Genomic DNA, 25543 nt, shown 5'->3' with positions numbered 1-25543 from the left:
AAAGACTGGGTGTTTAATACAGAGAATGGGGTGCCCAGGTGAAGGAGGAGGAGCTAATAAGCAGGAGAGCCAACCTAGGGATGAGCAACAGATGGATGCTGCTACAGCCTGCCAGAAGGACGGACCCAGGCAGGAGCGATGTCATCTGCTCCCAGCATCAGCATCCCACTAGGGAAGTTGTAGCCCTGTTTTGAAAGAGCAGGAGCCTCAGGTATGACACAGTCCCCTCAGGAGAGGTCTCCAGAGGCATGAGGTCTGCATGGATGAGGAAGTACCCCTTCCATCTTCCCCTCCTTCTACAACCTGAAAACAGTCATCCTCTTTGCTCTAGCAGACTCTGAAAGGGGCCTGGGAATGCATCCTGTAGAGTCAGCCTCACCCCACCACAAAATAGATCAGGGAAGAAAGAGAGTGAGAGTGGATCTAACCATCAGAGAGTTTGGAACTAACACAGAGGGGATTAGGGGTTCTTAGCCAAGAGAGTCAGAAAAGCACATGGAGGTTAGACAGTGAGATCCAGACTATAAAAGTCATGAGCCAGAGGATGCAGAATGAGGCTCAGAGAAAATTCAGTATGAAAGGCAAAGGAAGGAACTGAGACAGCTTTGGGCTTGAGAGAGGTAGGAATCACTGGCAGTCTCAGAAGTAGGAAGAGGGTGTGCATGGAAATTCACACTCTCTTTCTTCCCAGGTTTGTTCACAAAGCCCTCCATCTCAGCCCACCCAGGCTCCCTTGAGCATGCGGGAGGGACTGTGACCCTGTGCTGTCACTCAGAACTAGTGTTTGACACATTTATCCTTCTCAAGGAGGGGAACACAGGGCATTCTCAGCAATTTGTAGAGGACCTTCCTGATGGGTACACCCAAGCTCATTTCTCCATGGGCCCTGTGATGTCGGCCCATGTGGCACCTACAGATTCTCTCAGTCACTCTCCCAATGAGTGCTCAGCCCCCAGAGACCCCTGTGGGCATGTTGTTCACAGGTGAGTATGCCCAGCACAGCCCTTGTTCTCTTTGTGCCCTGGAGCCTCAGGGGGTGAAGTGGTGATGGGTACAATGTTAGTATAAGGGGAGAAAGACAGACATACAGAGATACTAACAAATGCATGAGAGAGAGAACATGTAAGAGTAAAGAGAAGAAAGACAGTACTTACAATAAGCTAAGGAGACAACATAGCCTGCGACAGAACAAAAAAGAAAGAATAAGAAAGAAGAATGCAGAAGGATGCCCCAGCACAGGGATGAAGGGTGTCCCCAGCTCAAGCACCAAGGGACAGTTCAGCGCTGGTTCTTAGTTTAACTCCACAGCCCCCCCCTCTGCCATGAGAACGACACACCAGATAGCCCTGCAGCCAGACCTGTGAAAGATCTGAGCAGAGATAAGTACATGGACAAGTTGATCAGCAATGTGGTTTAACACGTCCTGTAGCACAAGCAGGGGGTAGTGATCACTTCCAACCGTCACCACTCAGTGGTCCCTTCCAACACCTTGGGGCACAGGGACACACTGGCCAGTCCCTGCAGTATCAGCCTGTGAGGTTCTTGCAGTTCCTATGGAGATTTCAGCACATTCTGCTACAAGGGGTTGGGAAATAGAGAGACCCACAGTCTCTTAGTTCCTGTCTAGAGTGATGTTCTCTGAGTTTCTGACATGAATACTTATTTCCATGTTCATGGAGGACCCCACACCTCCCATAGCTTTGAGGACGAGTGTACCATGAAGGCATAGGAAGAAAGTAAGAGGATCAAGGCAGTGCAGAGGCCAGGAGGACACACACACACACTCACTGGGTGAGAGGTACAAAGACAAAATAGAGAAGCAGAGAGCCACAGGAAAAGAGACAGGAGTGACTATGATGAAAATAATCCTATATTCATGTCCTAAGATAATTGAGTAAGGTGTATGTTCTAAAATTAAGGTCACTTTTTATACCAGATCTGTACAAGAAACATTTTCTCTGACTCCCCCTTCCACTCACAGATGCTGCCATTATGGGTACAAACTAAGTCCTAAAGCCATATCTGAATGTAATTGAAGATGATAGTGAGGGAGGCCAGGGATTCTGGAGAGAGAGACAAACACTCAGAAATGGTGTCATAAAAAGTGAACTCATGGGGCCAGCCCGGTGCCACAGTGGTTAAGTTCGCACGTTCCACTTCAGCTACCCAGGGTTCACTGGTTTGGATCCCGGGTGCAGATCTACGCACCACTTGTCAAGCCATGCTATGGCAGGTGTCCCCCATATAAAGTAGAGGAAGATGGGCATGGATGTTAGCTCAGGGCCAGTCTTCCTCAGCAAAGAAGAGTAGGATTGGTGACAGATCTCAGTTCAGGGTCAATCTTCCTCAAAAAAAAAAAAAAGTGAACTCATGTAACACTCTGGATTCCCTATCTTCTCTTATGGAGGAAGGCAAAGAGGATCCCTACAAAACCCTTCTTCATGTCTTGTCTGAGGTCCTCCTTGGGTCTTATGTATCCGGGCAGATGGAGACCAGAGTCAGAACAGAAGAAGGAAAGGGAAAAGCCAGACCTTGTTTCAAGAGATCAGAAGTTACATCAGACCCTCACCATTATCCATTTCCCAGAATCTACTCATGACCTCGCCTGAGTGATTTCCAGCAGGTGAAAAGATACTTCTTGTCTCGAAGGGAGATAGTGTTTCTTGATTATGGAACTCTTTGCTCACCAGACATCTCGTAGTCCCCTCTACACTTTGCACTTCAGGGAAGAAGTTATCCCCCAAGGGATGATGGGGAAGGGGTACCAGGATCCCCAACAGTCCTTAGGAGGATGGCAGTGAGGGGTGTGCAGGGGATCAACCTTCCAGAGGAATGGTCCTACTTCAGTGTGCAAGGAAGGACACTGGCTCACCATTCTCTGTCCTTTTCCCTAGGATCTCCTGAAAGTAATTTCCCATTACCCACAGGAACAAACACCACAAAAGATGAGCAAGGAGGCCTCAATTTAATCCATGATGCCAGAGGAGAGAGAGGGCTTCTGTGTGAGTGTTCATTCTGCCACTTCCAAGCTCTGGCTTTGGGCTAGTCACCCTCACTCTCTCACCCCCATGTTCTCCATCAGCATTTGAGACTGTGGTCATCATGGGAATCTGAGGGGACATTTAGCCTCTCATGTTGTGGAACTGAGACCCCTTCCAAAAGGGAGGTAAGGGTCAGAGTGAACTTGACCACCGCCCAGGAGCCATGCTTATCCTCCCTCCATCAAGGTCTGCGGGGATGGGGATGATGGGGGATGGGAAGGATGGAAGAATGCACCATAACTATTGATTGCCCACTAGTAAAGTTCTATGAGTTATGCAACAGCTAAGCAGGAAGAGGCCTCTGTCCTCATGGTGATCATATTCCAGTGTTAGGTCAAAGAATGGGAGAAGGTAAAATAAATGCCTAACATGTAATTAAAATGTTCTGCATAAAACTACAGAAGTGTCACTTGAAAGAGTATTAAAATAGGCTAGCATTATAGAGAAAGCTTAAGTGGATAACCTAGAGTAGATGAATTCCTAAAATTTAAGGAGCTATGTTAATGACAGAGTTGTTCTTAACAAGATTGGTTGAGGGAGAGTATCAACAACTATATCCATGAGCACCATGAATCCAACCAGACCAGTGTGGCTGACGTGTGGGGGGGGAGGTGGAGTTAAGAGAGGTAGACAGGATCCAAATTATGTGAACGTTCATAAGCAGTTGGAAAGAGCTTGGATTTTATTCAGACTGAGATGTGAAGTGACTCACAATTTTTGATCTTAAATGTGTCATGATCTACATTCCATTTTAGAAATAACACATTGGCATAGTTGAAAAGAATTGATTTAGGGGAAGTGAGAGGAAGCCACGGTCCTAGTGAAAGGCTATGACAGTCCTTCTGGGGAAAAATCATGGAGGTCTAGACATGAAGGTAGTAAAGAAAGAACTGAGAAGGTGGATTCAAGATACACTCAGAGGTAGACTCATTAGGAGAGAAATTTAAGAACCTACTTGTAGTAATTTCCAGCTGTGTGATCTTGAACATACTCATTTTCCTCTGAGCCTCTGTTTCACCAGGTAGAAAGTCATACTTGGGGTGTTACAGGCATCTTCTGTCCCTAGGTATCCCTTACTCCCTCTCTACGACTTAATCTTGTCTTTCAGAGAATTGTCATAGAGGAAATTATAGTACTATGTGTGTGTGTGGGGGGGGGGGTGTACATACCACTGTCTCCAAGACCCAAATAAGCCTTCTAATACAGCATTCTACCTCTTATTTTGTGGTAGATGCAAGGACCAAAATGTTTTCCATTACCTAGTAGAGGATACTTCCATGAATCAGAGAAGACCCCCATAAGTTTCACTGACATTTTAGGTTATAAAATATTTATATTTATGTCAAAATTCTATAATCTACAGCACATATGTCTCATCACAGGATTCAGAGAACTTGTTACTTCCTGTTCCTCAAGTCCAATTAAAATCATGTTATCAGTAGAGTGGACAAGAGTAATGGTCTGTAGAATACCAAGATGATCATGGTCCCTTCAGACTATACTGTAACAGAGGACTGGGGGTGAGCAAAGCTCTGGGCATGATGGTGCATGCGTACTGTTGTCTTTATAAAGTGAATGTAGATATTTCTGATCACTCTTCCTGATATATTTTGGAAATAACATATTCAACAAATCAATGACTAAATAAAAATTGTGTTCTGATAAATAGACCCAACAAATACATCAATTAAATATATGCACCCATAATAGTAGCCATATTTGGAAATCTAGTTAAGTTTGTGGTGGTCCAGCATCACCTGCCACAATCCATCTTGATTTTTTAGATACTATGCAACTGAATTAAATGGAGGTCTGATGGTCCCAACATGATTAGCTGTCACTATGTGTGACTTCAAATTTCATCCCCTGCCCAGATCTTTTTCTCACATGCTAGCAAAAACCTTAATCCACTTGGGGAGGGTCAGAAAGAATCTGTCGACCTCAGATCCCAAGTAATGACCCATTGTGGCTGGAACAATGGTAAATTTTTAAAAACCCTCTTCCTCCAGGGGGAATGTAGGACACATGATCCTACACAGATACCATTAGAGATTTGCAGCTTCTGACTGAAGAATAGGAATTTCCACAAGGTTAGAAAAACATACAGGGTTGGGTTTGGCTGCCATGGAGAAGAGGGACAGAAACACTGAGCGAGCCCCATCCTCAAGGCCCAGGCACATAGATCCTGCCTAAAATTGATGTTGAATGAGGACAAGAGAAACCTCTACTTCCTACCATAAGCCTATCCCTGAGGCACTGGATTCTGGAAGTAGGACAACTGCCAGGACATGAGTATGATACCAAGAGAATGAAGACAACTGAACTGAGTACATGTTACTTGATAGGATTCAATTCCAGACTACAGTGTAGGAAGAGAATCTCAGACAGGATATAGTGGTCTCCTGTATACAGCAGATGGAGTTCAGAGTTCAGGACAGCTGAAGAATGTAGAATTTTATAGCCAATAACATGGGAGGAGGGGCTTCCAGATATCTGCATAAGGGTCCAATTGAGTCTGCTGCCAAATACTGGGCTACACAGGCTTAGAGTGAAACTCTACATTTCTGAGCAAAGAATATTTGGGTATTGGAAATCCGAAGACTTCTAAGAACTGAAGCTTCTCTGCAGGGTATCTGACCGCATGCCAAAAGGACGTAACACTCTTTAGAAGAAGACACCAAAATCTAGTACTCAACGACATAACGTTCATAATGTTCCAATCCCAATCAAAAATTGCTAGGTGTTCAAGGATCTTGGAAAAGTGTACATATGCAAAGGGAAGATGATACAATATAAGGGAGTCCATAAATTTAAAAAAATCTTGAAACTGGAAATTTCAATAAATAAATTTTATTATGGATATTATAAATATGTTTCAGCATCAAAGAGAAAATACAATATAATGTTTCAAAAGAATTTTTTAATATAAGAAAGAAATAATTAAGAAATTCTATGAGAAGGATATCAAAAATGAAAAACAATAATTCAGTGCATCACATTAAAAGCAGATTACATATTGCAAAATAAATGTCTAGTAAACTTGAAAATATAGCAATAGAAACTCTCCAAAATGAAAGACAGGTAGAAAAAAGTATTGGAACAAATGAACAGAGCTGCAGTGACCCATGGGCTGTAAGTATGTGGTGTTATATATGTGTAATTGGATTGGTGTTGCATATGTGTACAAAGATGGGAGGAGAAGACAGAAAAATATCTGAAGATATAATGGCCAGGGGCTGTCCCCAAGGCCAAGTGGTTAAGTTCACCCACTCCAATTCAGTGGCCCAGGGTTCCACTGGTTATGATCCTGGGCATGGACATGGCACCACTCATCAGGCCATGCTGAGGTGGTGTCCCTCATAGCACAACCAGAGGGACCTACAATTAGAATACACAACTATGTACTTGGGGCTTTGGAGAGCAGAAGAAAAAAAGAAGGTTGGTAACAGTTGTTAGCTCAGATGCCAATCATTAAAAAAAATAAAAAAGTTAAAATGGCCTAAATTTATTCATTTGCTTCCCATTTTTTTTCTTTTGCCACTCTTCTTCCTTTCATTAGGTTGTCGTGATGATGCACAACTCTAAACACTGTACTGCTAATAGTCAGTGAACTGTATTTGTAAAACAGGCTAATTTTACCATATGTAAAGGATACATCAAAAAAACTTTTAAAACTAAAAGAATGGAAGATTTTATCCATACAAACTCTAAAACCATGAAAGCTGAAGATATAAAAAGAAATGCTTCATAATGATAGAGCCAGATTCAAAAAAGCATATAACCATTCCAAATGCATATAGACCTGAATTTAGAACCTCAAAAGACACCAAAACAAAGACAGGATTGAAAGCAGAATTGATCACATCCAAATTATAGCTAGAGATATCAGCACTCCCCTCTAGGAAGATGACAGACCAAGTAGAGAGAATATCAGTAAGGATATAAAAATCATGAAAAGCAATTCAACCGTTTTTACCTAAATAATATTTAGAAAACCTTCCACCTTAAAGTGTCCTAATTAACAGTCCTTTCTAGTGAGCTTGGAAGATTCAGCAAGATCAATTTCAAAATATTGAATCATAGAGAATATGATTTATAGCAACAGCTGAATTAAAATTGAAATATTTGACCAAGAGATAGCTGACAAGTCATCAGATATTTGGAAATCAATGAACACACATCTAAATAACCAATGGGTCAGAAAAAAACATTGCAAAGAAAAGTAGGAAATATTTCATACTTAGCTAAAGTGAATACTTGCCATATCAAATGATAAGTGATCCAGATAAAAGAGTGCTTTAAGGGACATTACGCTTCATATGTTTGTGTTGAGAAGAAAGGTTTAAATAAAGATCTGAATCTCACTTTGAGACATTTTAAAAAAGAGTAAATTAATTCCAAAGTAAGTTGAAGTAAAGAAATAAATGGTAATCATCAAAAATACATACATACATATACACCTGCACACATGCATACATACATGACGGAGAAAAATAACATGAAACCAAAAGACTGTTCCTTGCAAAAAGCAATAAAATTGATAAACATTGCTCCTCTGATGACTTTTGCTCATATTGGAAGTATTTTGCACTATTTATTAAAGCTGAACATCAACTTGTTCAAAACCCAATAGTTTCACTTCTAGCTATGTATGCCAGTTAATCCTGTATATAGGTACAAGGGATTAAGTGCAAAAATCATCAGAAAGATGTGGGTCATAACAGGGAAAACCTAGAAACAACAAAATTGCCCATTATAAGTCTATATTGATATAATCATGCAAAGAATAGTATACAGAAATCCAAAAGAATGAAATGGAGCTATAAAAATCAGTATATGTGTCGGCAATATAAATGTGAGAACAAAACAGGAAGATTCGAAGTTTATATATTTTTTTAATTTCTAACAACTATGAATGTGGGTACGTAGGTGTGTGTATAAACACACACATACAATTTATAAAAATTAAAAGTTTTACAAATAGATATGAATGTTATATAACTCTATTTAGAACATATAAGGGAAAATTTTATCCAAATTTCAGAAGCTGTAAGGGTCCAACAAAGGACAGAATGAAGGCAAAAACACATAAACAGATTTGATTGTTTGGTTATTGCAATGGTTTTCAAGTAGGTATATATTATCAGGTTTTTTTCTAGAAATGTTATGCAGTTTTTTTTATAGCATTCGTAATTGGCTTTTGTAAAGTTGATTTTCTATAGTATTGTGTTAATGGATATTTATATATTCATATATAATTTAAAGTTAGAGAAAAAGAGAGAGCTAGAGAGAGAACAAGTTTGGATACTTGGGTAATAAGATGAATTCCAGATAAAACTACAATATCCAGAATTTACATGTTTTGTTTATTGCAAAAAAAATGGAACTCTGTGATTCCAAATAAATGCATAAACCTTCTCCTGAGAAATTCAATTATTTTTAACTAGTGCTGCTTCAATACTAGAAATATCAGTGTGGAAATAAATTTTGATTTGTATGTTACAATTGGTATAATATTAAGAATACCTATTAGATATTTTAGCTATCTAACACACACGAAGAGTTTGAAGCTCACATACAAATGACAAAAATACATCAAAGGCCTTTAATGTAAGTACAGTATTTGATCATTCAGCCTAGGAGGGACTGGATCCAAGATTTTATTTCAAGTCTGACCCTAGTAATTTCTCTGAAGTGATGGCTCTAGCCTGAACATTTTCCAGGAAGCTCGATTACGCCCTCAACCTGGCCCCCACCCCTGCCATATGTAGGGTCAGAAGAGCCTGTGTGCATCATCCTTCCACACTGTGGTCAACTTATAAGCTACATGAGCTGGGCTCTTCTTGCAAGATCCTGTGTACTCATCAGCTTTGCTGGGTCGCTGCTTTCTGTTCAGCAGAAGCTGCGCCATGTCGCCCATGATCATCAGCCTGGTGTATCTTGGTGAGTCCTGGAAGGAAACGAAGGGTCTTGAACACTATGATGGAAATATTGGCCTGGAGGTCTGGGTCTCCCCACAGTAGAGCACCCTGTGCATGTGGGGAGAGGTGGGCCTTTATGACTGAGTTTATCTTCTGCCGAGCACGGGCCTCACTGGTGGGGCTCCTAGGCCAGGCAAGGGCAGGAGTAGGAGGCAAGGTCTTGTGTGGAGATGGATCATCCATTATGAGTCTTTCTTTCCAGAGTTCTTCTTGGTTCAGAGGATCTGGGCACAAGTGGGTGAGTCCTCTCTCCAAATCTTGGGTTACCATCCATCCCAAATATGAAGATTTTCCTGTAACAGAAGGGTAGGAGGCACAGGACATTGGGTGATGGGTTGACTTCTGTAAGCCTTGTGGGTGAATCTCTTGTAAATCATAAAATAGGGTCCCTGGGAAATCTACCCCCAATTCTTGTCTAGAGACCCTCCCCAGACTCTTCCTCTTAGTTGAGCCAGGCTCTATGGGCACGTGGAGGAGACTGTGGTGCTCAGGGCTGGTGTGTCTGGAGATGAAATGGTGTCATCTGTAGAGTAAGGGAAGGAAGCAGTGCCAGGAATGACAGACCCTCTGAGGACAAGATGATAACTCAAGTTCTCCAGCATTTCCATGAGGGAAATGCAGGGCTGCAGAGTGGTGCTGCCATCCTTCTATCAGAAGAGGTGGAAGAACTGTATGCCATGACCCCCTGAAATTCCAGAATGTTCTGTTGCAGGATCAATGGTTTAATGTGCTTCATGTGTTAGCTGATGTGACTTCATTTACATAGTTTATTATTGTTCTGTTCAGTGTCTATTTTGTCTTCTTTTACATTTACGTTTTTTCATCATCAACACCTAGTAAGAGTCTTTTATTCAGTCAAAATTCTCAGTCAATACATGTTGTAGGAAGCTGCCATGTCTATGTGGTGCTGGGGAGTCTTCATGTAGCTCTGAGTACCCCCAGGTTTGGAAAGGAGCCTTAGAACTATGGGAAAGAGGAGGAACATCCCCATTTTCTCCTCTAAGGCTGTGCCTCTCTCTCCCCTAGGTGGTCAGGACAAGCCCTCCCTATCTGCTTGGCCAAGTCCTGTGGTTCCTCAAGGACAGCATGTGAATCTTTGGTGTCACTCTCATCTCGGGTTTGACACATTCAGACTGGACAAGGATGACGGAGCCCACATCCCTGAGCTCCAGGGCATAATATTCCAGAACACCTTCCTCATGGGCCCTGTGACGCCAGAATATGCAGGAATCTACAGATGTCATGGTTCTTACAGGCACTCCCCCTCTGTGTGGTCAGCACCCAGTGACCCCCTGGTGATTGTGGTCACAGGTCAGAGAGCTCTTACCCAGAGTGGCTATTCACTGTCCCAATCTGCCTAATCCCAGAATTTTCTCATGGGAGTGTCAGACAGATCCAGTCAGAAGTACAGGAACCCCTCAAAGTATTTTAGGGAAAACAAGATTTAATACAAGGAAGAGGGTACTGTGGTGGGCAGAATAATGACCCCTTGATGATGACTACATCTTAAGACTCCAAATATACCAATATGTTATGTTGCAATCCAAGGCCAATTCACACTTAAGATGGAATTAAGGTTGCTAATAAAGAGACCTTGAGATACGGAGATGATCCTGGATTATCTGGGTGGGCTCAAGGTCATCACAAGTGTCCATATAAGAGAATGAAGAAAGCAGGAGAGTATCAAGTCATGCAGCATGATAAAGACTTCACCAGCCATTGCTGGCTTTGAGGATGGAACGAGGTTATAAGGCATTCAGGTTACCTCTATAAACCAGAAAAGGCACAGAAACTAATTCACCCCTTGATCTTCCATAAGGATCATAATCCAAATAAAATTTGACATCTTTATTTTAGCCCAGTGAGACCCGTGTTGGGTTTCTGTCATCCAGAACTATATGATAATACATTTATGTCCTTTTCAGCCACAATGTTTGTGGCAATTTGTTACAGTATCAATAAGTAACCAATACAGATACCCAGGTGAAGCATAAATTAGGAAGCCCAACAGGGGAAGTGAGGCTACTCAGCAATAGGGAAGGACAGAATGCTGATGCCACCACTAGATTACAGTGACACAGGGAGGTGTCAGTGCTCATGGAACCAGCCCCAGGGGCCACCCTATGAAGCTTGGACCATGGGGAAGGCACAGACATGACAAGAGATGTGCCCCTCTCCCCGAGGCACAGATTGGGTGGACATTGGGAGGTACAGTGGTACCTGCCTTACTGCTTAACTTTTACCTTCTACCAGGAAACTCAATTCATCAAAAAAATGTATGACCAGGATGATAAGAGAGCCTGGAAATGCAAACTGCAGTGGTCACACTCCTGCCACCATCATGACGGCAGGAAAGGGCTCTGTGGAAAACAGATACAACAGCAAAAGTGCCAAAGACAGTGCAGTGGGAATGGAGTCTGGTGCTGCTAGAGACAGAGAAACAGAGAAAAGGAAAGAGAGAGAAAGAAGGGGGCATTCACATAGAAAGGGCACAGAGAGCAAGGAGAAAGACAAACATGAGGAGAAATTCTCGATCATTCCAAGTCCCATGGAATGGGGTGAGGAAGGATGGCTCCTTCTAAACTCACAACATCTACGTTCTTAGGAGTCTACAGAAAACCTTCCTTCTTGGCCCAGCCGAGTCCCCTGGTGCAATCAGGACAAAATGTGACCCTGCAGTGTTGCTCAGAGATCGTGTTTGACAGCTTCATTCTGCACAGAGAGGGGGTAATGGAGAGCCCCTTACACCTTGTTGGGCAGCTCCATGATGGGGGCTCCCAAGCCACCTTCCTCATGGGTCCTGTGACGACAGCCCATGCGGGGACCTACAGATGCTTTGGTTCTACCAATTACTCCTCCTATGAGTGGTCGACCCCCAGTGACCCACTGAACATCACGATCACAGGTGAGAGTTTCCAGACCTGCCCCTGTCCTCTTTGGGATGCAGATGGGATGTTCCAGGACTTGGAAGCTCCAGGTGGTGATGAAGGAGATATACATTGGTTTCTTATGAAGAGAGACAGACTTGGTGACAACTACACCAAGAGAGACAGTGAAAGAAGAGAAACAATATAGAGCATTTGTTACGATATAAAGGAAAGATATAGGGGCAGAGACGGGGGAGTCAGAAATGGACATAAAGAGTGAAGGGAGATATACAGACAGATATGCTTATATCAAAGGGAGGGTGCCCTTCCTCTCTGCATTTGTTCAGACACCTGGGACAGTTTAGAAGTTTGGTTTCCATTTTAAATCCGTATTCTCTTCCCTATCAGAAGAACTCAAAGGCACACCACGTACCTGACTCACATTTCAGGGCCAGGCTGACGTGTCTCAGGCTGATTCTCCATGAGTCCTGTGTCCTCTTCCCATGTGGCACCCAAAGATGCTGTGTTTACTCTGACATGACTTCATTCCATGTGGTTGAGCCATATGTGTCCCAGGATACCATGGTCCTGGGTGAAGGAGCCAAACACCAACCCCCTATATGTTGTATGTTTTATGGGTTCCCAAAGTTGTTTCTCAGGCACATGTTCTGAGGTCACCTCGATGTTGCAGGATTATTGATGTCAAAAGCCCACAGAGAGAAGTAGTCAGAGAGAAAGAAGAGTCAATGAAAATCAGAGACATAGAAACACACGTGTACATGTGCGCACGCATGCGCACACACACACACACAGAATGGGCCAGAAGGATGGAAGAGAGAGACAAACACTAGGTCAGAGATACATAAAAAGAAAAAAAGAGATGGAGAAAAACAAAAAGGGATAGACAAGTAGAGAGAAAGATGGGAGGAAGAAGATAAAAACCCTAAAAAGCAGAGACCTGAGTGGGGGACACAAAGATAGAGAAAAATGGTGATGGGGGGTGGATGATAGATTCCAAAAGAGAACTAGAGAGACAGAGAAGCAGAGAATGTCATGGAGATGGAGACAGGTAGGCAGGTAGATAGAGAGATAATGGATGGATGGTTGGATGAAAGGAAGGATGAATAGATACATACATACATATATACATAGACAGATAGACAGACGGATAGATAGATCTAGATACCCAGATAGATGCAAAAAGATAGGGTCAAGACATAAACAGAGACTCAGAATGAAAGAAAAAGATACAGATCAAACCAACCAATCCAAGGAGAGGCAGAAAGAGTAAAAAAACACAAAAAAGAAAACAAATAGGAGGGAGGCAAGGTCAGAGACATAGAGAGAGAGAGCAAGAGACAGAGAAAGTAGAAGGATAGAGATAGACATGAGAGCGAGAGGGAGAGAGAAAGACAAAGAGAAGTCATGAGAACAGGGAGAATGAATTCTCAGTTCAGGTCCTTCAGGTGTTAAGGATACGGTGCGTAAGGAAGAGCCTCTCTAATTAAACTGTCTCTTTTTCTCCCAGGTCTATACAAAAAACCTCTCTTAACCCAGTTGAGCCCAGTGGTGAAGTTAGGAGAGAATGTGACCTTGTTCTGCAGCTCCGAGAGCTCATTTGATGTGTACCATTTATCCAGGGATGGGGAGGCCCATGAACATTGGTTTGCTGGAGGGCAGAGCCATAATGGTGCATTCCAGGCCATCTTCCTTCTGGGCCCTGCGACCCCAGCCCACAATGGGACCTATAGATGCTATGGCTCTTTCAATGACTCTCCAGGTGTGTGGTCAGACCCAAGTGACCTACTTTACCTTTCTGTCACAGGTGAGGAAGCTCTAAACTTGCCCCATGTCTTGCGACTCAGACTAAATTTTAAAACTATATCTGAGAAGTATCCTTCTGATAATGAGGGGATGCTTGGGAATTCTGGAGAGAAAGAAGCATAGATAAAGTGGAAGGAAAAAAGAGACTGAGAATGCACCTCCAAGATCCTCCTTCATATCTTGCATGAATGCCCACATTGGGAGGGTCTGTGTATCCAGGCAGATGGAGAAAGGGGTCAGGGCAGAGTTAGGAAGAGGAGCAACGAGGCCCAGTTTGGGGAGATCAGAGCTTGCATCAGCCTCTTCCTATTATCCATCTCCCAGAAGCCCCTCCTGGCCTCTCACCCACAGAGTGATTTCTATGTGGTGCAGATGCCTTTAACGCAAGGTAAGAGACCTCCTTTTGAGTACAGGCATCTTTCATCATCAGCTTCTGCTCCCTCTCTGCAACTTTAAGGGAGGGAGTCAAGTCCCCAGGGACATGGGAAGGTGATCCCAGGACTCCCAGGAGCTCAGCGTTAGAAGACAAAGGATCTGCAGTGGGGTAGAGGATGGGCAGCTTCATTTCCTCATCTCTCTCCTGTCCTGTTTTCAACACTGGTGAGTACCCCAATGAGGGCTGTAGATCTCCATCATCACTCACCACTTGGGTTCAACATGGTTACACCATACAAAGAGAATAAAACCTACTAATTACCTTAATAACCAGTTAGGTAGCTTCAAGGCAAATTTTCCATTAGCTCTGAGACTCCAGAATACGCAGAAACCAATAGATACCTTGATTCTTATCATCTGTCTCTACACAGATACTTGGATCCCTGTGATTCCTGGAGCTCAATGGCTTCAAACTCCTTAGGTCATAGAATGGCTATTATAAGCCCTGTCCTATGGGGATTCCTGAGCAGTAGAGGTGGGAATATGAGGGCTATCTCAGTCAGGGTTTTCCAGAGAAACAGAACCAATAGGATGCATATAGACGTATATATAGATGTATAAATGGAGAGAGAGAGATTATAAGGAATTGGCTCATGTGATTATAGTACCTGAGAAGCCCCAAGATCTGCAGTCAGCAAGCTGGAGACCCAAGACCACTGATGTGTAGCTCCAGTCTGAGTCCAAAGACCTGAGAACCAGGAGAGTCTATGGTATAAGTACCAGTTTGAAAACCAGCAGGGTCAAGACCCAAGGAGAGCTGATGTTTCAGTTTGAGGCTGAGGACGAGAAAAGACTGATGGCCTAGCTCAAAGCAGTCAGGCAGAAGGAGTTCCCTCTTCCTCATGGGAGGGTCAGTCTTTTCATTCTATTCATGCTAAATAGATTAGATGAGGCTCACCCACATTGGGTGCTTTACTCAGTCTACTGATTTTAGACTGCTTTACTCAGTCTACTGATTCAAATGGTAATCTCACCCATAAAACCTTCACAGACACACTCAGGACTATGTTTAACCAAATATCTGGACACCCCATGCCCCAGTCAAGTTGACACATACAGATAACCATCACAGAAGCATATTACAAGCAGAGACAAAAATTCAAAATCAGGTAGAGAAACAGTAAGAGATAACATGATGCTCAGAGGAAGATAAAGGAAGACATATGCAGAGAGAATAAAGCAGAGAAAAAAAGACAGTAATAAACAAAAAATATGCAAAAAACACAGAAAGTGGGGACTAGGATCTCTGTTCAGATACCAAAGGACAATATGAAGAATGAGTGACACCGTTACTACATGGGCTTCTCTTTCCCAGGATTGAACACAAAACTCTTATCCTCCACCCAGGCGTGCAATATTGCAGCCCAAGGAGAAGATATTCCACTGGAATGTAACCCAGAAGCATGTTTGTCATGCTCATCTGGTGCCAGGATACAGCAACCCTAGCATCTTCCCTGGAGGATCTAAGACATGCTCTGAAGATGGACATTTTTCAGATGTTTAGCAATTGATTTTGTTTTGTTCCTTCTTAGCTGCAGGACCTTTGGCAAAGCCATTTTTCTTAAAGACTCATTTTCCTTATTTTTGAAATCAGGCTGTGACTGATGCCAGCAGAGGAGAGAACCACACCAAGTAGGAGTGTGGACGGTGATCTTGGTGCTAAATTTGGGTTCTTCCTCTGCTAGGAGGCAGAGTGGTACAAAAGAAGATCAAAGTCATTGGAGTCACAGTTCCTGCCTCCTTTTAAGGCATGATATCTTGAGAAGTCCCAGTTGCATCCTCCTTAATTTGGTGCCATTACCATCTCCCTCACAGGGGGCTTTATCAGAATCTAACGGGATCATAAAAGTTAAAAGGCCTCAGGAACAAAGCCTGGCACTTATTTGCTGCTAATGAAATAGTAGACTTCATAACCCTTCTCCTTCCCACTCCTAGAATATCTTTCCTCGGTCTGCCTTCCTCCCAACACGCAGACATCCTAGGGTCCCATACGACCCCTAGTAAGTGAAAGAAGGGTTTAATGAATAAGTAACTGATCTTCGCTGGAGGCATGAGGATAATATAAAGTCATCCAAGTACAAATCCAGTCATTTCTCAGAAGTCTCTGTCTAAGTGGTCCAAGAACCCATTTAGAGACAGACAATAAGAATCAAGGTATCTCAATTTAAATAAAAAATAATTCTTCCTATATGTATCCTTACAGAAGAAAAAAATCATCAACATTAAGGAAAAAAGGTAAAATAGCATCAACAGTAAGAGATGCAGACTAGTATGGAAACAATGTCAGTAAAACGTATGTGAGGAAATACTGTTTCATATACTGGCAGTGGTAATAACCGTAATTAACCGTGTATTCTTTCACTTGTTGGCCTAAGAAAACACTCTAAGAGGTGTATAATTTGTTTTGAAAAAGGAAAACACTTAGGAAAACTTTTCAAAATAATACAGTCCATATGTAAGGAAATTTCAAGAGAGAGCCACCTGCCCAAGACCACTAGTCATTTTTTTCCCCATTTATCATACTGAGAAATGTCAGAGCTGATCAAAATGTCTCTGATGGTATAAATATGGCCCTAAAAGCCAATCCACATGTGCACCTGATCCTTACCAAGACTGCAGTCACTTCTTTCCATGAGGCTGTGGAGGGACCAGTGTTCATTCAAACACCACAGCAGAAAACAACAGAGCCACTAACCGCCTATTGCAAATAAGTCCAATAAGATGGGCTTTGGAGAATGGAGCCAGCGATCTACAATGTACAGGCCAAATATGAACCCCTACGTATTTTTGAAAAAGAAGTTTTACTGGAATATGGTCGTGCTCATTCATGTAGTTATCAATGGTTAGGTATCATGTAGGTATCATGTGGTTATCAATTGATAACTTCCATGCTGCAACGTCACAATTGATTAGTTGTGACAGAGATTGTATGGTGTGCAAAGCCTATGATATTTATTTTCTGACCCTTTACAAAAAAAAAATTTCCTAACTCTTGGTACATAGCTTGGGGTTGAGTCTCGAATCCATCCTGAAGTCTGGGCCTACACTTAGGGCCCCACCTTTATTCATCTGGACTCAGGAGAGAAGAGAATCTAATGAAATTGAAATTAATGGGCCAAAATAGTTTTGAAAGAAAGAGCAAAGAAGCTGTGGGAAAGATTCTAGAACACTTTAAAATTCTTCTTCCACAAGAGGAAATTACGGAAGAACCCCCCGGCCCCCACCAAAGGTTGTGGTGAGTTAACACAATGTGTCCCTGCTCATTAATAGATGTGGCTCAGGCCAGTTTCTGGAAGTCAACCAATTAATATTCCCTTCCCCCTAGAAAGCCACTTCGTTTTCAAGCAATAACAATAGTATTTTTAATCAGGTCATTCTGCCTCTATAACCCGTGTATTTTCCCATTACTCCTCTATTCATTTTAAATACCCAACTGAGAGCACAAACATTATTTTTCCTCCACCCAATCCCATTCAAATGAGAGCAAAGAAGGAAAGAAGCCATAAACCACAAGAAAGAAAATTGGGTTGTGGGAAATTTTATGCAATCTATATCACTGAATTCACAGGTGACTGAAAGTGTATATATGGAAATGGATGAAAAGAGATACAACTGAAATTTTCACAAAATGAAATAGTTAATGCGGGAACTGATTTGCCTTCCAAAAGATGGGAGAGGCTCAGGACTTCAAAATAGTTGGAGTGTTGGAAGGCAAGCTTACTGGGGGCTAGGGAGTGGGGGAAATTGGGAGATGTTGATCAAAGGGCACAAACTTTCAGTTATGAATAAGTTCTTGGGATCTAATTTACAATATTGTAAGTATAATTAACAGTACTGTATTCTATACTTAAAGGTTGCTAAGACAGTAGATTTTCCGTGTTCTCACTACAAAAAGGAAATGGTAATTGTTTGAGGTGACAGAGGTGTTAACCAGGCTACAGTGGAAATCATTTTGCAATATATAAATGTGTCAAATCAACACATCGTATACCTTAAACTTACACAATGTTCCATGTCAATTATATCTCAATAAAGGTGGGGAAAAAGAGTGATGTATTGCAATGAAAGTGAGATAGTCAATAGAAAGTTTGATTCAAAATATTTGACTTCCCGTACTTGAAGAAGCAGTAATAGCCATAATAGCCAGGAGTCTATAACCAAATTATCTGTCTGTCTATCTATCTATCTAATTTATATTCTCTATCCATCCCTCATTTGTTGATATAAATATAGATAGATGTAGATATAGGATATTCTTTCTTTAGAAATGATGAATAGCTCCTGAGAAAATTCCTCTACGTGCTGGCACTGGGATAATCCGCAGCATAAGAGTATACTGCCTGCCTGATCAAGTCCAAGAGGATATACTTAGTCCATGAATTCCAGAGAGGACACATGGGTCTATAACAGAGAAGGCCATGTGGCTTTTTAATGATGGTCCAATGAAGAAAAATCTCTGTCTGCATGGCACCCATCTTATATTTTGTCCCGAGTCCTTCCATTTGGATGTGGGACCTTGTCCAAAGAAGGATTTGAGCCCCATTAGACGTTGGTTGAGGAAAATGCTCACTTCTGATATGAAACATAAACAGAAAGATTGGTCTCCTCTGGGACCCCACCCAAGAGCTACCCAGTACTACGTTCTTTGGATGAAGCCATTTCTTGTGAAGAAATAGGTGTAGAAATTCTCTGAGGAGGGGCTCTGATCTCATACTTCCTCTAGATCTTACTGTCTTATGAGAATCTTCCATCCTGCTAATATGCACCAACAAAAGGCAAACTGGACTGAGGCTATATCAGAATCATGACCCCAGAGATGGCACTCTCTTCTGTCTCAGTAAGTCCTGAAATGCAAGTGGAAAAGAGGGGAATATGGAAGAATCACAAAGTTGTCAGGGTCCCTCTTAACATGAGGACTTGGTGATTTTAGTGGCTGCCAACAAGATTCTGATCTCCTTAATGGAGAGATTGTCTTTACCCAGATATCTGTAGCTGCCTCTGCCCAAGTCCAAGCTATCTTGTGGGGCTCAGTAATCAGGTTTTCAAGTTGACCTTGAGGGGCTCATTCAACCCATGCCATGCTGTCTGGGGACACATGATGCTTTCAGAGTTCCTACAGATGAGAGCCTTAGAGACTGGAATCTAGAAGACAAAACTAAAAGATGAGCCTCGGAGCTATGTTCACTGTGGAAGAAGAAATGGCACCCTGTATGTCATTATGTAGAGTGATTTATAATAGAGATCGGAAACTGGAGGATTGCTTTTTCCAGACTCTCTCTCTTCCAGTGCTCGGTCTGAGCCAGAAGATTCAGGCACAAGAAGATAAGTGTTTCCCTAAGTCTTCCCAGCCTCCCTAAACCCTCATGGCAGCTCTGAGATAGAAGGGCTGAAGGGATAGTCTAAAGCCCAGATTAATTCCAATTATATTTCCCATTCTGATCGTCTCTGCTATGTCCCCCTTGCAGAATTTGTATTTCACTTTCTATCTCCAGACCCCTCAAATTCATCATGCTCAGACCTGGATTGAGTCTTTGCCTCTGTTAGGCTGTCTGTCCATCAAAGACGTGTGCACTACTGACTGTTCACAGCTGTGGGGATGAGGAAGTCAGGGGTCGTTTTTGATTGTCCAAATCTTTCTCCTGTGTTGCATCTACTTGCTTTCACAACCTCACTCTCCCCAGTCTCTCCTCTTTGCTTCAGTTAAAGGGACACTGCCTCAGCCCAATGCTACTGTAGGATCTGTGTATTCTGTACCAACTACAGTACAAAGCATTAAGCAGTACTAAATTACTGCCATATATTCTGTCCCTCCAGCTATTATTTGATCTCCTAACGGGTGTAACCCCATATCTATCCATCTAGACACTGTAACCTGTGTCTTTAAAATACGAATATCTTTATCTCTCTCTTAAAACTCCCAGTAGTCTATCTTCAGATAAACCTAGCTATTTCCCCAGGTCTCCCAAGCCCTTGTGTCTACTTCTCCAGCACATCTTCCATTCTCCCTCTGACTCCATGCTCTTCACCCACAGTGACCTTAATTTAGTTTCTCCTTCATCCATTCCACTTTATTACCTCAGGGTCTTGCCTCATTGTCCCTTCTATCTGAAATGCTCCAAACCTTACTATTCACATTGCCTAGGCAATTCCCACTCATCCTCATATACCAGTTGAATTCTTATGTCTGTTATAAGATCTCCAAATTCTCTATTTTTATACTGTAGGCCATATATCATGATCTACAATTATATAACTGTGTACTTTTTAAATTAATATCTGACATTTCCCACACCATCATTCCCTTAAAGGTATTAATCAAGTCTCTTTAGCTCAGGGTTTCTAGATCTCAGCACTATTGACATCTGGGACAATTCTTTGTTTAGAGGGTGGTCCTGTGTACTTTAGGATATTTAGCAGCATCCCTGGCCTCTATGCACTAGATGCAAATAGTACCTCCCACCCCAGTTGTGACAACCAAAAATGTCTCCAGACATTGCCAAATTTTCCCCTAAGAGGCAAAATTGTCCTCTGTTGAGAACCACTGGTTTATGTCTTGATAGTAGATAAACAATATGCCTGAGTTAGTGGAGGCATCATTTCATATGTTTTGGAACAACAAATGCATGATGTGAGTGAATGATACTGAATATAAGGAAGTCCTTCAGGGTTTGTCTTGCTTGAAAACAATCTTTGTGGGGATGGCAAACTCCCTTCTTATCCCCCTTCACAGAGCTGCAGTTGAGCACATCACTATCAAGGTGAAAATAATGATACACCTTAACAAATGGAACCAGCTGGTTTTGAATGTCCCACTCTCCCATTTGCTGGTTTCTGTGTCATGGTTAAAGCTGAAAGCAGAAGTCTTCAAAACGCAACATTACTTGCTCAAAGCCACTCAACATGAATGGATTGGTGCTAAGAAGCTAACCAGAACCTTCTTGTACCCCCAAAACTTTCTCAAATCCCTTTCTTTCCTAAATCCCACTCCTGGGGCTAGGACCCAAGTCTCCAAGAAACTCTTATTTTCCAACTCTTAGCTTCCTGGCTCTCTCTTATAGAACTAATCATCATATTTATCCAACACTTGTGTTAGTTGTCCCTCACGTTGCATTCTCTAACTTCTTCAGGACAGAGAGTAGTCTCCAGCTGCAGAGTAGAAAGCACAGAATCTAAGTGAGATATTTATAGTTTCCAAACCAGTCTGACAACCCTGTAATTTGTGGTCTTGTGTAATTGACACGGTTTCTCCAAACTTCAGCACCCTCACTTTAGAATGAAGAGCAGGAGTGCATGTTGATAAGAATTACATGGGAACAAAACACCAAGCTAACTTCATAGCAGACTAGAGGTTCCCAGGGCTGCAAGGAGGGTAGAATAGGAGTGACTGCTTGATGCATATGTAGTCTCCTTTGGGGATGATGAAGATGGAGCTGGATAGAGGTGGTGGTTGCACAACATTATAAATATACTAAATGCCACTGAATCAAACACTTTAAAAATGGTTAATTGTATGTTATGTGAATTTCACCTCAATAAAAATAAATAAATATATAAAAAGGAAGGAATTCAGTTCTTCAAAGATCACTTTGGTCCCTGACCCATCTACAATTTACCAAATCCTCAAGTCTTAGCTCCTCCTTCTCCTCTGCCCGCTCCCTACAACCTGCAGACAGGACTTTATTCAAGAGCAGACTGAGACTTCATCTTTCTCTGTCTCTCTTTCTCTCTCTTTATATATATATATAAAATGTATATATGTAGTCATACATACATCTGCTATATACATATAAACACAGTTATATATATTTATACACACATCTATGAATATATACCATATATTCATATGTATCTACAAGTGTTCATTTGGATGCCCACAGTTTTCACTGGATGTGTTTTCACACATTTATTATCTATTTTTCCACTTTGATTCACACTCCAAACAAGGAATAATAGTGTTTTAGAAATCTGGTGACTAAACATCACCTTTAGAAAATCTACGCTTGCATGTTTGCCTGTATAGGTCTGTCTGTCTACCATTGTAGGTATTCCTATCTGTATGAAGACTGAATTAATGAGAGAATAAATGGAGGAAAAAGTCAAAGTGATGATTAAAATGCAAATCTCAGAGAGTAAGGACCTGGGTGAGGTGGAGTGAGGGGGACACAGCCTCAGATTCTTACTCCTTTGCTTTCCTGACATCCAGGAGCTTCTGACTCCAATCCTCATCCATGGACCCTGGGACCTCAGGTATTGAGTAAGTAGAACTCTCAGCTATACAGAATAAGCCTATGAGGTCTTGTGTCCCAGACTAAACAGGGAACATACAAGGGCTCAATTGTTTTTGTACTGGGAGACCATTTTTCTCTCCAATCCTGAGCTCTTGGAGCACATCTGAACTCTGTTCCACTGTGACTCAGAAGCAGGTTTTGAGTTCAAAGAAAACAAAGAGCCTGAAAAAATCCATTGAGAAGATCAGAGGGAACTCTGCTACAGTAGACAAAGGTTTATTGAAGAAACTATGTATGAATTATGTCATGAGAAATGGGAGGATATAAAACCCAGAACGCAGAGGAAAGGCTGGACTCAGATTTCTCCAATTCCTCAGCCACGTGCTTTTTTCCCCTCAGGAGTAACTGATATCCCCAACCCATCACAAAACAAGTCAGACCCCAAGAGTGTTGATTAGGAGAAATTCCCATAATGGGGCTGATCTCAGATGGTCATGTCCTGTCAAAGGGAGGCAGGCGCCCTGGGGGGATATCCGGAGATCCTTGGTGATTTTGTTCTTCCCTGACCTTTTAATTCTTTGTCCACAATTCCTAGCCTCACGTCACCAAGATTACACAGTGGAGAATCTCATCCAGTTGGGCATGGCTGGCTTGATCCTGGTAGTCCTTGGGATTCTGCTATTTCAGGCTCAGCACACCCAGAGAAGAGCCCAAGATTCTGACAGGAGGTAAACAGAAGAAGGATAACTGCACCATTCAGAGTGCTTGAGCCTTGGAAGAAATCTGATGATCCCAGGAGGTTTAAAGAAACTCTGGACCATAAGTTTGGGGATCTGTCTGCTGAGAATGTTGAGGGGTCTAAACCTGATTTAGATGCAGGAAAACGTCTAGAGTGCTCCCTGTACAGGACTCTAAAGCCATTAAATGTGTATTTTTCTCTCCCTATCATTGTTGGCTTTCTTTGACTGGCTCCACCTTTTTTCTCACCCTTATGCCTTGAGGGTACATCCCACGTGGCCTGTGTAGGTCCACATGTAAAACATCATGTTCTCATCATCTACTTTTATGTAATATAATTTTCTTTATTTCTAATAACCACATGGCCAGATGTACATTGTTGCATCTCTATCTCTTCAGTTCACAGGACTTAACATTATTTCAATAACTGAATAAACTAGCAAAAATCAGATTCTAGTCTTGAAAAGATAAATCCAAAATAATACCTACCACCCTCTCTGGACCTCACAATCCTTTCTCTCTTCATTAGATGCCACCTGTGTCATTTTTCCAGAAATGTAATCACTTGGAATCAAGACAGTTCTGTTTGCAGAGACAGCCTAGTGGCGTGCTGCCCCTGAAATAGCACTTTTTAAAAATTCTTGATTCATGGCATTTTCCAGTTTCTGTGTTGTAAATCCCCCCTTCAACGCCAACACCAAGCTGCCTTTGTGACTTCACAGAATGCAGAATTGGGAAGAGATGAACAGAATCAAATGTGTAAGAGCCACCTGCTATACACCTCCTCACCAGCTTCACATAGACCTCTATTTCCTTCTCTTTTAGAGATAATGATAATTTCTACTGTCACGTTATGGCACAGTTTCAATGAAATTATGACACCATAATCTTAGCACATCAACATGAGAGGCAAAAGAAAAAAAAATACAATGTAGTAAATAACAGGGCTCACTTAGAATTCCACTATATTAGTGATGATAGTAAAAATTATTTCAGCACACTTGAGGAATATATTGGAATTATGACATAGAGCCACAACAATAAAATTTATACTCTAGAGGGAAATGTGTATGTAAGCTCAAGGTTACACTCACAAGAACTTCGATATAAGAGGTTCTTATTTAGAAAATATCCATGAAACACCCATAAATTAGTAAAAGAAAGATGGGTGGTCTATGTCCACCATGGAATATCATACAGCACTGAAAATGCACAGATTAAATCTACAAAGAGTGATGTATATTGATCTTCAAGCATGGTGGTGAGTAATTGAAAGATTGTCAGAGGAGGCATGCAGGGCCATTTCATTAGTCTTTTAGGTAGCCATACCTAAGACAAACCCAATAAATAAAACAAGAGAAGAAACCCCATGTAATCCATTTAGTGGTTAAATAAAATGCAATGTCCAAAGGTTAGTTCAAAATGGAAAACACAGGGACTGCTGGAAAGCAGGTGATGTTCTTTGTGAGCTTCATCTGGTGACTCATAAGTCTGGTTGTCATACTGGCAAACAGTGCATTTCTATTGTAACCTAGTTTTATTTTCCCAACAATTTAGTGAACTTGGGACTGAAACGTGAGTGGAATACACAGCCTGAACTGGGCATTGAACTTCCAGCAAAGTGGCTGTTGATGTGTTTGATAGCAAATATGTCACATCTTGGCAATGCGGTTGCCTAAAATCATGGTCATCACCTGCCTGATTAGCCTCACAAAGTCCTGCCAAACATGGGTCCCAGCCTGGGGGGGGGGGGGGAGGGGGAATTGGCCTCAGAGCAGAAAACACCTTGCCCAGTATCTCTTGAGATGCAGATGAAAAATTTAAATTGCTATTAGAATTTCTGATTCCATTTTGTTCAAATAATCTGAATTGTGATGGAATACAACAATATGGACTAGGGGGTATTTCAGAGATGTTGACAACCCTGTCATGTCATGGTTTAGGGATCACACAGGGATTGGTTCCAGATTGAACAATACTCAAGTGGCCTGGTCTCTTCTTGGACCCCAGTGAGGGAGAATCAGCGAAAGGCAGCTGTGTGCAGGGGGTACCAGTTGTTGGGATCAGGCTTGATTTCATTCCATTCCCGGATGGAAACTCACTGGATGCTTGACCTTGAAAAACAGACACAGAATAGCTAAGACTTGGAGTCTCTGACAAATGTTGCTGGATAACTGAATGCAAACAGAAAACATGCAAAAGAATGAAGTTGGACCCTCATCAGACACCCTACACTGAAATGACCTCAAAATAGGTCAGTATAGCAGCTAATATTATAAAACACAGAAGAAAACATGGGGTAAATCATCATGACCTTGGGTTTCCAATGTTTTCTTAGAAAGAATATCAAAAACACAATTTGCCAAAAAACAAAAAAGAAGTAGATACATAAGACTTCATCAAAATTAAAAATGTGAGTGAATCAAAGG

The 25543-nt window shown here is 41.9% G+C and overlaps 1 protein-coding gene across 1 annotated transcript; it reads left to right on the top strand.

Annotated features, from left to right (window-relative positions):
* Nucleotides 1–8833: 8833 nt before the first annotated feature.
* On the top strand, nt 8834–23276 carry LOC139042199 (killer cell immunoglobulin-like receptor 3DL3). Its single transcript, XM_070499281.1, has 8 exons — nt 8834–8984; nt 9225–9260; nt 10049–10333; nt 11628–11927; nt 13418–13458; nt 14144–14313; nt 22352–22402; nt 22972–23276. The coding sequence occupies exons 1-6, from the start codon at nt 8951–8953 to the stop codon at nt 14204–14206; spliced, it is 759 nt and encodes a 252-aa protein (XP_070355382.1). The 5' UTR covers nt 8834–8950; the 3' UTR covers nt 14207–14313; nt 22352–22402; nt 22972–23276.
* Nucleotides 23277–25543: the final 2267 nt, after the last annotated feature.

The sequence above is a fragment of the Equus asinus genome, chromosome 26, assembly GCF_041296235.1.
Source record: "Equus asinus isolate D_3611 breed Donkey chromosome 26, EquAss-T2T_v2, whole genome shotgun sequence".
In the NCBI taxonomy this organism is placed as follows: domain Eukaryota; kingdom Metazoa; phylum Chordata; class Mammalia; order Perissodactyla; family Equidae; genus Equus; species Equus asinus.
This window is presented reverse-complemented; position numbering and strand designations above follow the sequence as displayed.